We start from the raw sequence: 13927 nt of genomic DNA on the forward strand, positions 1-13927 counted from the left end.
TCGTGACGTCATCATTCGGTTCAGACGCTTGAACAAGTCAGAGCAACACAGTGGCGAAATGTGTTGTTAGTCGCGGCTATCACAGATCCGCTACGAACAACAATGTATTTATAAAAAGAAATATAAAGTTTACAATACTTTATGTCCTGCAAATAGCTATAATGCTAATCTAGGCAGGACAAGACTTTAACTAAAGGCGTTATTAAATTACATAAGAAAAAAAGAAAAGAAAAAATACAAAAACATACAGAAAGAAACACCTTACATATAAATTCAAGTACAAGGGATTTTGTTATTTTAAAAAGACTAAAATTACAACTGGAGGTATATTCTTGGCTTGCACGTGACGTCACAGATGTTTCCATATTTGGGTATCCGCCATGTTGGTGTTCCACCGCGGGTGAAATTTACATATGTTTATATGCCATCGCTGTGCAATTACTCGAAATTACAATGGATTCTGCGGAAAAGGGACATGTTCCTTCAATCGATGAGCTTTGCAGTAAAATTCCAATATTATCTGAGTATTGCAGAAAACTAGACGACCACGTAAAACGAAGATATCTAGAAAAAATTGCCGAGGTTGGAGTGGATCCGGTCACTATTCCCGATGAACAGTTCAACTCTGAGTGCCTTCCTCCGATCGAAGCGACGGATTTGCTAAGCTACCTGGTTCTGGAAACGAGGTTTTACACCAAACAGCAGTTTAAGACATGCAAGAGTTTGGAGGCCTACAACTTCATGGTCTCAGGATTCATTACGAGTATTCAAGGTTGCATTGTCTCCGGAAAGCACGTTGTCGCAGGAAAAGTGAGACATTCACAGCGAATGAATGACCCTCTGATCTCTGTTTGGGTCATAGCCGAGAAAGATGGAACAGTCGAATCAGCTCATTGCTTAGGATGCAAAGCAGGGCTTGCAGAATCATGCTCACACGTAGCAAGCGTGTTATTTTACATTGAGGCATGGACAAGAATTCGCGGTAAATTGTCCTGCACCGAAGTGAAATGTACGTGGTTATTACCCTCATTTGTAAAAGAAGTTCCTTATGCTAAAATGCGGTTCATAAATTTAACCTCTGCCAGAAAACTGAAAGCAGATTTGGATGAGAAAATTGAAAACTTAGGCGAAAACAGAGAACCCCCAGCAACATCCTCTACAGGCAGTGGAAGAAAAGTGACCGTTCAAGTTCCCACGCAGACTGAAATGGACAACTTCTATGCAAATCTAAACAAATCGAGAATTAAACCGGTGGCTTTGAGCCTCATCGAGCCTTACTCTAGCCAGTTTGTGTCACAAAGTAGAAGTATCCCAACAATCCCAGACCTTTTTGACGACGAGAATTTAAAGCTGTCATATACTGACTTACTAAAGAAATGCTTTAGTGTAGAAATTTGTTTGTCAAGTGAAGAAATTTTGCAAATTGAGAGAGACACACAAAACCAGGCAAAGGGGTCAGCATTTTTTCGACATAGAGCGGGTCGTATTGGTGCATCAGTGAGTGGAGCAGTCTGCCGGACAAACTCAGCTCAGCCATCACAAACACTGATTAAGTCAATCTGTTATCCAAATTTGTTTAAAGTTAACACAAAGGCAGTGATTTATGGGTGCAAACACGAAGCTGATGCGATTAAAGCCTATGAAGCAGAAATGATTAAGAGTCATGTTGACTTTAAACTCTCTCAGTGTGGGTTAGTTATCAACCGAGAGTATCCTTGGATTCATGCTACTCCAGACTTTCTGGTATCTTGCTCATGCTGTGGACTGGGATGTGGTGAAGTAAAATGTCCTTTATGTATTGACAGGTGTGACTTTGATAGTTATGTGTTGAAAAAGAATTCCTGTCTGGAAAAGGTAGCGGGCAAATTCCAGCTGAAGCGAAGCCACAACTACTTTTTTCAAGTCCAACAACAGCTTTTTACATTACCAGAAAGAAAGTACAATGACTTTGTTGTTTGCGCCTTTGACAGTTCCCATCGTGCTACAATTGGGAAAGAAAGAATTTACCCTGACCATGGTCATATGAATGCTGTTTTGCCAAAACTTACCACTTTCTGGAGAACATGTATTTTGCCTGAAATTTTAGGCAGATGGTACTCAAGAAAGTGCGATATGTCTGATGAGATGCCACAAGCAAGTGCTGGAATATGCTTTTGCAGAATGCCATCAGATGGAAACACTGTGGGAACCCTCAATGCCCATTTGTTGAATTTCATCTATCTTGTTTGGCCATTTCAACCCCACTTCCCAAGGGGTGGTATTGCCCACACTGCTGCAGGCTCCCACAGTTTAAGCGTTTGAGAAAAATGAAGAAAAATTTTTCAGAAATAATGGGCCGCGCTTTATCTCTTGACATTGTTTGTATTTGCCAAGCAGTGCCACAACAATCTGACAAATTACTTGAGTGCCACAGCAAAGATTGTCAAAGTGGAAAATTTTTTCACTTGACATGCCTCGGTTACAAGAAAATGCCGAACAACAGCAAGACCACCTGGAAATGCACCAACTGCAAGAAAAGCAATGCAAAGCCATTTCATGACAGTTCTGCAGTTCCAGTATCAACTGGTCAGGAAAACCCAGTTACAACTACCACTTGTTCTTCTCAATCCCATGATAGTGAACCTGAGTTCATTGAACTTGACATGTACAGTGCACAAGATTCTGACAGTGAAGGGGAAAGTGCTGATGACATTGAAATTACCATGGTTACAACTTGTGAATCTGAAAGACATCGTTCACTTAGAAATCTTGATGAACAAGATTATCAGCTGATTATGTCCCCACATGTTGGCTTGATGGTGCAATTATCCATAGTGCACAGGTACTTTTGCAGAAAATAAACCCTCTGATTGAAGGTTTTCAACGTCCTACGTTAGGTCCAGTGCGAAATTTTAGCGTAGTTTCTGGTGAATTTGTGCAGTTATTGCATACAGGACAAGATCACTGGGTGTGTGTCAGCTCAATAGGATGTCCCCCCGGAACAGTCAAACTTTTTGATAGTCTTTATCATGACATAATCTCACAAGAAGTCGAAGATCAGGTCAAAGACCTATTAGCAGACAGCTTTCAGAAACTAGAGTATGCCCCTTGCCAACAGCAAACAAATGGCAGTGATTGCGGGGTATTCGCCATTGCTTTTGCAACAAGTCTTGTTTTAGGATCTACACCACAAGACATGACTTATGACATTGCCAAAATGCGCCTACACTTAGTGACCTGTCTTAGAGCTGGTGCGATGACACAATTTCCATCTTTTTAAATATAGGTGATTTAATTATTAAAGCCCTGGCTTTTCACTGAGCACAAGGTTTTAGCATAAAAGGTTTATTGAGCTTCATGAAAACTACATGTATCACATTGTGACTTTTAATTAGGTTCTCAAGACAAAAACAAGCTAATCATATTTATAACAAATTCTTAATTTTGATTGGCTCGCTGTGCACCTTGCAACAGGCAAGAAAGCTTGTAACTGTGGTACAAGAAACCAAACCTTTAATTAACACTATGAGTGGAAGCTGCTAAAACATCAAAATAATTCTTTTTGGATGATCATATCCTTAATTCTCATAAACTTTTTTCTAAATAAGAAAATATATTACAAGGAGAAAATTGATGCTGATCACTAATGAACCTTAGCAGCCCTTGAGGGGTGTAAATCTGAACATTTCACTTGAGTTCATTTTGTATAGTTGTTAAAAATTTCAACATCTTTTTTTACCAATAAACAACAACTGTACAGGAGAATCTTACATTTGTCTGTTGGTCCCATTTTAAATGTGCACTCTACCGTACCTATTAATTAGAACTGGCTGTTTTTTAATTGCACAATCTGTATGTATAATGCATTTAATGAACTGGTACCAAGAGGAACCTTAAGAGGGGACTCCAATCCTATGACAAATTGATGTCTTATTTTTTCCATACAATCTAAAATCAAATTTCTTTGGGAAACATGTCACCACATTTAAGTGTTCCAAACAATTATTGTTCGGATTATTGTTCAGATTAAGTAATGCTAGGTGGTAATCTTTTCAATTATTGAAAATATTATCACCTATCATTGCTTAAATATTTCCCACACACCACCATTTTTGCCAGGGCAATGTATCCACGTATATGAACACTATGTAATGCAATCCATTTTTAAAGTCAAACCATTTGAATTGAGAACTTTTAGCAGTGAACTATAATTTTATATCCATAACTATCCTATGTTAAAAGCAGTGGCTGTACATTCGCTTGTTTGTGTCATGACTTCAATTCATAATCAAATCATCTTTCCACAGCCACCCCCAAAATACTACCATAGAATATGGCTCTATAAAGAGATGGGGGTGCTGTTGAGAGGGGAAGGGCTTTTACATACATGTACAGCATTGAAAGCAGGGTTCCTATGATGTATTCTCTCTGGGAATTCCCCAAAATACCTTAACGAGTATATGCCGCCCAATGGGGTTGTGATTTTGCGCACCCATTTTAGAGATGTTTCCTAGATAAATGGGGTTTAGTATTTCGAACCTGCAGAAATTTCAAATTACCAGCAGCCAGAAGGGGATGTTAAAAAATTTTGAATGTTAATTCTCTCTAAAACAGGGTGCTTCTTTGGACACCCGGGTGGCACATACCCACAAAAACATACCTTAGTACCCCCCCCCCACCCCACCCCCGTGTATTTTATGGACACAAAACTAATCAAATGGAACAATGGGGCCACACAGGTTGACAAGTCCAGAGCAAACTCTGATAATTCGGTCAATCATAGGTACTTGGACCTCTGGATTCCCATGAGGATTACATGTCAAAAGATCAACTGTCAAGGTGTTCTCTAAAATAGTGTACTTTCTACGTAAAAGTCCAATCACTCGCTCAACGTGAATCCTGACATGTGCAATACCCCTTGTCCTTTCAACATCAATAGGGTCTAATTGCTCTTTCCCTTTCGTAAACGCTGGAATCACAAGTTGTGCGTGCTTTAGGGCAACACCATCCTGAATAGTGAACCCCCTGTCAGCCATAACTAAATCTCCAGGAACAAATGAAAAGAGACAAATGAAATGCAACCTTGGGGGGTGATGCCAATAAGGACCTTCACTGTATTGTGATGCTTGTAAGAGCTGAATGTTTGTGCTCTGGCTAGGAGGTTTGTTGGTTTTACACAAAACACCTCAAAACAGTCAATGATGACAGTTGTCTTCGTACCAAAGGAAAACTTAAAACACTGAGGCATGGTCCTCCAAAGCTCTTCTCTCTCAGGCCACCTAATCAGTGGGGACAGCCGCACATCCATAATGAACAGCCAGTGTGCAAATGTCCTGGACACTGTTGACTGGGATACTCCAAATCTATAGGCCAAGTCTTGGTGTGGAACATTTAGTCTTAATTTCATGAGAACCATGATCATCTCTTGAAATAAAGAGAGGCACTGAGTTCGGCGTTTGACAAAAGGTGAAACATGAATAAAAGTGGCTTCCAGCACTTCGTATGTTGGCAGGCCTGTGTAGAATGACACTTTCGCGTTATCATCCCTAAAATAATTCTGATCGAAAGGCTTGCTCATCGATGAATGGGTAAACAAGTAGTCAAACTCTTCTGTTTGAGTAGAAGCATCAGTGCGTGGACAGTCCTTAACAGAGAGAGATGCCACAGACCGATATAAATGATCAAAAGCCTCTGTTTGTGTAGAGCAGTCATGTGTTACTTGCTTGTCTGGTTGCAAGTCTACTGTCTCCTCTTGAACTTGCTCTGCCTCTGAAGTATTCAAGCTTTCAATCTCAACAATCTCAGAGGCAAAGTCGGCAAGGGGGACTCCAGGCTCGTTTAATTTCTGTAGCTTCAGTAAACGTTCTTGTTCTTGCAATTCCGCCTGTCGTTTTCGCCTTTCCTTCGACCTCTCCGCTCGAGCTTCTTGGGCTTCATTTTGTTCCCTTCGCTTCACCGATTTGCTATGGCCTAAATTAAGAGTAGGAACCCAGTCGATATTGTGTCGATCCCACAAAGGAGCTGCGGTTCCGGAATGAAAATGTTGATCACAAACCCTATCGTTATTTAAGATTTTCTCTGTGAGATCATCGCGGCTTATCGCTGAGATCCATCGTCGTCTTCGCTCAATGCTTAGTTCTTCAACTTCTGGGCCCTGATTCGTCACAACTGCTGGAACTCGACACAAGCGGATTCCCCTAGCTCCACCGCTTTTTCTAGAACACCCCACAATCAGGCACATTGGCATTTTGAGGAGGCGAAACTGGAAAAAATCGCGACTTAATATACGTGTTGGTGACTAGCACCCGTCCGCCATATTGGTATTTGGAACACCAACATGGCGGACGGAAATAGCAAGTTGTACCGGAAGTCACGTGAGTGCAAGCCAAGAATACAACATATCAGGTTAACTTCACAAAATATTCTATTAAATAATTAACATTCAAATAATTATCTTCATTACCTAGAACATTAAGGAGTAGTGATTTAATTTTTTTACGAAAATTAGAAACGTTGAGAGTCTTAACAGAAAGTGGAATAGAATTCCAAATAGACACACCAATTCTAGTAAAAGATTTTTTCATTTTTTTCAGTTCTAGAGAATTTGACAGAGAAGCATTCTTTTGCAGACAATCGCGTATTATAATGATGTTTTGTATTGATTTTCCCAAACTTATCGAGAAGACTTTTAGGAGCTGTCTTAGCATGAACGTCATACATTAAGAGCCAATGTCGGAAAATATCGAGAATCTCAAATCAGTTCCAAAAATTCCAATTTTGGCTGATACCACCCAAACATCCCTTTAGGGGAACTCTTTCAAGAAATGATATTAAGAAATTCCCAAGCGCTTTACATTCTGAGAATTTTAGAAAAGTTCGAAAATTCGCAAAAAATACATTTTTTAATTCAGAAAATGGGTGCAAATTTCAACAGATTTCAACGAAACAGTACAAGCGCGCAAAAGCTCCTATTCACTTGATATTGCTCATGCATTTAGCAGACATCCACAGCTTTAAGACCGCATAAAAAGGTCTTGTAAAATTACTATTTTAATATAGTTTCTGGCTTTTATTGTGTGCGCTCTGATTGTGTGTTGCTTTGGCCGTAAAAATAACGCCCAACTTCAACCGTCAAAAGTCGATCCTGGTATGTCACAAATTGAAAAAACTACTATACCAAACGAAAAACCTGTTATTCTTTTAACTACACTTGAAGTTTTAGCTCTGCGAATTTAAACGCTTGCGAGAAATAAAATTTTAACTTGTGTCCCCCAAGTCGCCTGTCCGCGACAAGAACGGGAATGTAAACAAAGGAAAACATATGCAAATCGAGGAGAAAATCACATGGAAGTTATAGCTAGCACATCAAAGCGCAAAAAATTGATGAAAATTCTGTTATCTAATCAATTATTGGTACCTGGGAAGCTACAAAAGCGTAATTGTTCGTCGAATAATCTAAAACAAGGAAAAAAATAAAAAAGAGTGATGGGCCAAAAAAATAATGCAATTGCTCACAAATTTTGATCGGGTGAATTCCCGGTACTGAAGTATCAGGTCTATCAATCATTTCTGTCAACTTCAAAACCCCATTGCAAACTATGTCAGAAAAAAAAAGTTACTTAGATAAAAATGAACTATGAAACCCAAGTCAAAACTATTGTAAATCCGGACCTCTCAACAAAATGGAATTAAAGCGGGTATCAAGACCGCAAACAAACACTAAGCGGACCGTAATAATTGTTTCCCAAATAAAAGAGATTGTTCGTGCTCAAAGCTAAAAGGCATTAAGATGCAAGTATTTCAAAGCAAACATTTACAATAATGGTGAACACACCTTCCTGCAGGGTCCTCAACAGACATCCACCTCTAAGCTTTGAGATTACGAAACACGAATATTGGTTTTCGACGTTCGTCCAGGATTTGTAGAAACTACTGTAATACCCTCCACCCAGTCACAGTGTTAGCAAGTGTTCATATCTTTCTCGTGATGTAAGGCTCTTAAGGTTACCTGAATAAAATGACTTAAAACTAGCGACTAACTGAAAATTGTAATCTGTAGTGTACGTCCGTAAAAAGATTTCGGCGCCAAATGTTGGTTCTCCTAACTTGGTGTCAAGTTACGTGTATGATGATTTGAATAAATTACTCTGCAGCCGCTCACGCAATCTTTCCCGTGTACACGTAATCACCTAATTCTGTACAGTATGTCGAAATCTAAAAAAAACTGCATTGCATAATCGACACATGGTATAACCTACAGCGTTTATAACGAAAGTGTGTGGAAAGAAAAAAATGTTGTGTACTTTTTCGACTCTTGTTGATGGAAATCTTAAATGCGGTGTTAGCCAGGAATATCCTGGTCAATACGAATGTATACCTCTTGGTAAATGCGAACGAGACATCACGAGACATCTGGAAATGTATGGCCTCAGTGAAGATCCATCGTTGGAAAGTGAAAGGAAACTGCTACTAGCTCGTGCAGGTCAGTAAATGACACGTGGTTGAATTTTTACTTTGTTTTGATGTTCTGTCAGCACCTAATATAATTCTAATTCCGAAGGTTTTTTCTAATCAGGAATTTTTTCGCCGGATGTGTCTCATGACCTTATAACTATATGTCCCCGTCATCGGGCGGAATATGGTATAAGATGGAGAACAGGGAAAACTATGTGTTCGGTTCCAAGCCCAATGATCGCACATAAGTCAGCAAAAGTGAAAGGAACACGCAGAATAAGCAGTCAACTATCTTCACTTATTTTGAAGGAAACAGGCCAGCTAATTGTTGTTGGATCGCGTAAGTGATTTTTACGTTTTGTCTTGTAATTTTACTGAAATTCTTATGAGCGATTGAACGCTTTGACTCTGTTAGTAACAAACAGCGGTTGGGTAAGGAAGTGATGGAATCCAGGGGTGGTTTATTCTCCAGCTGGAAGTTCGGATTTGTTTTTGATCCTCGGCCGCATGACCTTCAACTTCCTGCGCTTGAGCTTTTCCACATTGCATTTGAGTTCTTTATGGAAAACTGATACCAAGTTCAGGAGCCCATAAGAAGAATCCCATCTCCATTAAGCCACCCCTCAGGGGGGTAAGTCCCCCATCTCTATTAAGCCACCCCTAGGGGCCTTAATCGAGGATTTTCTAACATACTATTATTTCACATTAGCTATTTGCTCGACTTGCTTTGGACATCTGACGAGGGAAGAGGAAAAACATCTAATGGGCGCTGGAGCAATAGAGAAGGGATCAGAAGGACCTAAGGAAGCTAAAGCTGAAGAGGAGAAGTTAGAAGGACCTATGGAAAGTGGGGATGAAGTAAAGAATTTAGAGGGACTCTTGGAAACTGGTGATACAAGGCTGGTATGTTGATAAGCCCATAAAATAGGTTATTTACTCAAAATATTTCTCCGTTATTGATTGGCTCAAACCCCTGCCCCCCGCCCCCACCCCCCCCCCCCCCCCCCCCGCAACCTCCCCGCTTATTCTTTGTAAACAGCAAACATTGACGACGATTGTGATATCTGGAAAAAGATGTCAATATCACAGGAAAGACGCCAGAAAAAGAAAGGTCAATTGAGAATTACTGGGGTCGAGTCGAGGTTGCCACTAAGCGTAAGCCAGTTCCTGTAATAGATGAATCACCAAAAGAAATGATTTTAGGCAGACCGAGAAAGGTGAATTCGGCCGAGGCTGAAAGGCTGAACTTCAGCCCAATCAAATTTAAAGAAACTGGAAGCTGTAAATAAAGTGCTATCAAACGAGCAAACTGTTCACCTGCGTCTTCGATGAGTTTTTTTTTTCTCAAACTGTATTATCCTCTTATCCTTACAAAATCGAAAAATGCGGCAAACCGGTTTAAACTGTAATGGGAATTAAAAGGATTCTCTAATTTGTTATTTATTTTAAATGTGTAGGAAACTGAGGAGTCGACATCTGCAGACAGTGATGTCTCTAGTGCTGTCCTTGGTGCATTAAGCAAGTTAGAAATTGCTGATGAGACCTTTTTAAGCCCTGAAACCAGGAGCACAGCGTCTACTCAAAGCGATGAAATTGTTCCCTCTCAAGCAACAGCCGCAGAAATGCAGCGTAGCCTTCTGAATGAGTTCTTGGTGGCTTGGAATATAACGCCGCTTCAAAGAAAATGGTTGGACTTTAGCAGTTGCAGTGAATCCACTAAACAAAGGTATACAAGAAGATCAAGCGACATCGTAGCTGCAGTGCTAAAAACCATTTCTCCCGAAGATGCTGGCCTTATTTGGAGAGCCATGACATCAACAGCTTCCATGAACAAGTTGCTTGGTATTGAAGATATCCCACAAGCAGATCAGCGTTACCTAGAAGCCCTAACAGAAGCGTATAATAACGCCGATAGCTGGGATACCCGCCGACAAATCCTTTCTGTAATGACTGGTGTTGCTGGTTTTAAAATTTTAGCCACCTTCATTCCAGGGCTAACAAGGTACCGGTACTCTATGGCAAATCTGCACCGCCTTCAGTTTGGTCGTGGCGCACCTGTACCTCCTCGGGTGTCAACAAGAATAAAAGTAGATCTAAAACAGTTAGATCATTTTCTGTGCTTTATCACAAGCCCACATTTAGTACAAGATCTTCCGTTCGGACAGAAACAGTTGACTCTTTCGACGGGTGAAGTCCTTAAAGTCCCCAACGTGATAAGAACCATGATACCTCAACGAATCGTGCGTCAATATACTCAGTACTGTGAAGAGACTGGCTTTAAGCCGTTTAGTCAAAGCACGATGTTGCGCATTTTGTCTCAATGCAGTGCGTCAGTAAGAAAGTCTCTTCAGGGACTCGATTACTATGCCGCGGATGGTACACGAGCATTTGATGACCTGATATCACTGGTGCGTCAAATAAATGAAGTAGAAAGTGACATGGATTGGGAAAGACGAATGATCGAGTCCCTCAAAGCTGCTAAGCTTTATCTAAAAGGAGACTACAAGGTATGTTTTAAGCAAACAGAAAAATTTGATGGTTAATGCATTAATAAATTTGGAGTATTGATAAGTATAGGTACATTTCGCCTCAGTTCCCGCCTAATCGTTAGTTACCTATAAGATACTAGGAGATATCACTGTTTACAAACATTGTAATTTGTAACGAGTGAAACAAAATAGTCTTTTGTTACAAGAACCAAAGCGCTTCTACCCTGGGAGAGACTTTTCTTGCCTGGTTTCCGGTTTCTGTAAAGCCTTAACAGTGAGCCGCATTTTTCTCAAGACTTCGGCCGTCGGCCGACGCCGAGGATTCCCGCAGGCCCTACGCGCGCGGAAAAAAACCCTGGTACCCAGGGTAATGCACTTCTTGTTGGCAAATTAATTATATCAATAGGTAAGGTAAGCTTGAGTATCGCTATATCCCCTTCCCATGTAGGAAAAAGTTTGTGTGAAAAGCGTATAACTTGGGTAGCCAGCACATACAGGCGCAAAAAATGTGAACCGCTGTTGTGGAGTGTAGGTGATCGCCCGAAATAAGTTGATTAAATGAGGCTTATTGCTTTTGCAATGAATTGATTTGTTTGCAGGTGCATTTGGAGAAGGAAGCTAGCATACCAGATCACTGTGTAGCGTTTTCATTGAGCGATGCTAGCGATCCAGACTACCAGGTGCAGTGCCAACACAATCACGAAGATATCTGTGAGCAGTGTGAAGCGCTAAACGAAACTTTAAGGGAAATTGACAGTCGCATTAACTGTTGCCATTTTTCATCTGATGACGAGCGTGAAGAAGCGATTTACATTATGCAGTCATCGAAGCTTGCCATCCGTTCATGGCAGTGCCACATATTACGATCATTTAATCAAGACCAAGCCCGACTGGACTTTCTTGACCTTCTTGACAATGAGACAGTACTGATTGTCAACGACTGGGCAATGAAGTTTCTCCCACAGAGGTACCGAGAATCGCAGTCTGACTGGTTCGGAAAGCGTGGCATATCTTGGCACATTTCCCTGGTCTATAGAAGATCTGACAGTCAGTTACAGTGGCAAGGATATGTTCACATCATCCAGTCATGCAGTCAGGACAGTACCTCTGTGATATCAATCATGCAGGATGTGCTTCGCTCTGTCAAATCTGAGTATCCAAACGTAACGAAGGCCTATTTTCGGCAGGACAACGCTGGATGCTATCATTCGTCCGCAACGATCCTTGCGTGCCCTGTAGTTTCGAGTTCTACAGGAGTCCAGATCAGACGCATTGATTTCAGTGATCCACAAGGCGGTAAGGGAGCTGCAGATCGCCTTGCGGCCACATGTAAGGCTCACGTGCGCATTTTCATCAATGAAGGCCATGATGTCACGAATGCCACTCAATTAAAAGACGCTCTTGTCTCACATGGAGGAATTGATGGCGTCCGCGTAGCGTGTCTGGATGCAATCACAACGGCATCACCAATCAGCGAACCAGCGAAGATCCACAATGTCAGTAAACTCAACAACTTTGAGTTTACAGAAGGTGGTATCAAAGCATGGAGGGCATATGACATTGGCAGAGGAAAAGAAATCAAAGCCGATACCTCGACAACAGGTAACGCACAGTCTTAAAGTTTTGGTTTTTGTTGTTTGTATTTGGGACCCTCGACTATTTTAAAATTTTCATTAAAAAAAACTTAAGGATAGCTAAGAAACCCCTACGTAACCGGGGAGATCAACTCAAAAGCAATAAGAGCAATGGAAAAAATAATACCGATATAGCAATACATACAAAGCTCCTAAAACTGAAACACAATAAAATAATATCTATCTCTACACTGAATTTATTCGTTTACCCAGTGTCGTTTTGACACTTATAAATTTCCCTATTTACAGAATCCGAAAACAGGTGGCTAGAATCTACATTTTCTCCGGGAAAATTCAAGTCTTTCGGCCATAAAGAGAAAAAGCATGTTGACGACGACGAGTGTCCCAAAACAAGAAAGAGTTCCAGTGACGTACAGGAGAGTCAGACCAACCATGGTTTATACACTTGCCCCGAGAGTGGATGTACAAGGGTTTTCCAAAGACATTCGGCATTAACGAAACATCTGTCCTCTGAGAAATGCATACGGTCCTTGGAAAAACACACTCTTATGGATCTTGCTAAGCTTGGCTATCAGCAGGTTTTAGAAGAGGGTGTCGGTGTCGTGCCAACCTTAAGAACCACCAGCGTTGCAAACAAACAATCCAGAGAACGTTTAACAGAGGGATGGGCGTTGCGACCAGCTAAGAAGGCGTACCGTTTTAGTGAAAAGCAGAAGGCCTACCTCACTGCTAAATTCAACATTGGTCAGTCCACTGGACGGAAAGTCGACGCAAGTCTTGTAGCACGTGATATGAGACGTGCCCATGGTTCGAATGGCGAGCGGCTTTTTAAATCAACCGAATTTCTGACCTCTCAGCAGATATCTTCATATTTCTCTCGCCTTTCCGCGACAACTCGCCAACAGACCCTCACCCATGAAGCCGACCTTACCGCCATTGAAGATGAAATAAATTTTTCTACGTCCAGAGACCAAGTGATGGCTACTGTCACACTCCAACATCCCATTGTTTTTGACCAGTACAACATCTGTGCTATGGCAGAAGAAGACACATTAAAGAGCTTGAAGGTTTCGTTGCTTCAGGTGATTTGTCAAGGCCTCAATCTTGACATTCCCGATCAACCAATTCGCCGTAAAGCTCCATACCTGAAGTTGCTCAAAGAAGCCATCAGTAATTGTGGATGCCAAAGCCAAGGCTGAAATTGTGTACTGAATAGGTGACGCTAGTCCGGGGGGGGAGGGGTACTCCTGAAAATTCTTGGTGGGGGTGTGCCGCCCGTTTCTCCTAATTCTGACCCTACTCCAGACCAAAAAATGTCATTTTCCACACCCGTTTTCAGACCCGACCACTAAAATCCATACTCGTTTTCAGACCTGGCCTTTAGGTAAAAATTATGTTATCATTACTTAG

At 41.1% G+C, this 13927-nt stretch overlaps 1 protein-coding gene and 2 pseudogenes across 1 annotated transcript; 2 read left to right on the forward strand and 1 right to left on the reverse strand.

The window, feature by feature from the left end:
* Positions 1 to 453: 453 nt before the first annotated feature.
* LOC140931612 (uncharacterized) lies at positions 454 to 3259 on the forward strand (annotated as a pseudogene).
* A 1429-nt stretch (positions 3260 to 4688) lies between these two features.
* LOC140931613 (uncharacterized) lies at positions 4689 to 6226 on the reverse strand (annotated as a pseudogene).
* Positions 6227 to 7738: 1512 nt separating this feature from the next.
* LOC140931614 (uncharacterized) lies at positions 7739 to 13716 on the forward strand. The gene is made up of 6 exons (XM_073381412.1): positions 7739 to 8461; positions 8555 to 8773; positions 9143 to 9336; positions 9891 to 10940; positions 11522 to 12524; positions 12806 to 13716. Exons 1-6 carry the CDS (start codon positions 8272 to 8274, stop codon positions 13714 to 13716), a joined length of 3567 nt encoding a protein of 1188 aa, XP_073237513.1. The 5' UTR covers positions 7739 to 8271.
* The last annotated feature ends 211 nt before the right edge of the window (positions 13717 to 13927 follow it).

The sequence above is a fragment of the Porites lutea genome, chromosome 3 (assembly GCF_958299795.1).
Source record: "Porites lutea chromosome 3, jaPorLute2.1, whole genome shotgun sequence".
Taxonomy (NCBI): Eukaryota; Metazoa; Cnidaria; class Anthozoa; order Scleractinia; family Poritidae; genus Porites; species Porites lutea.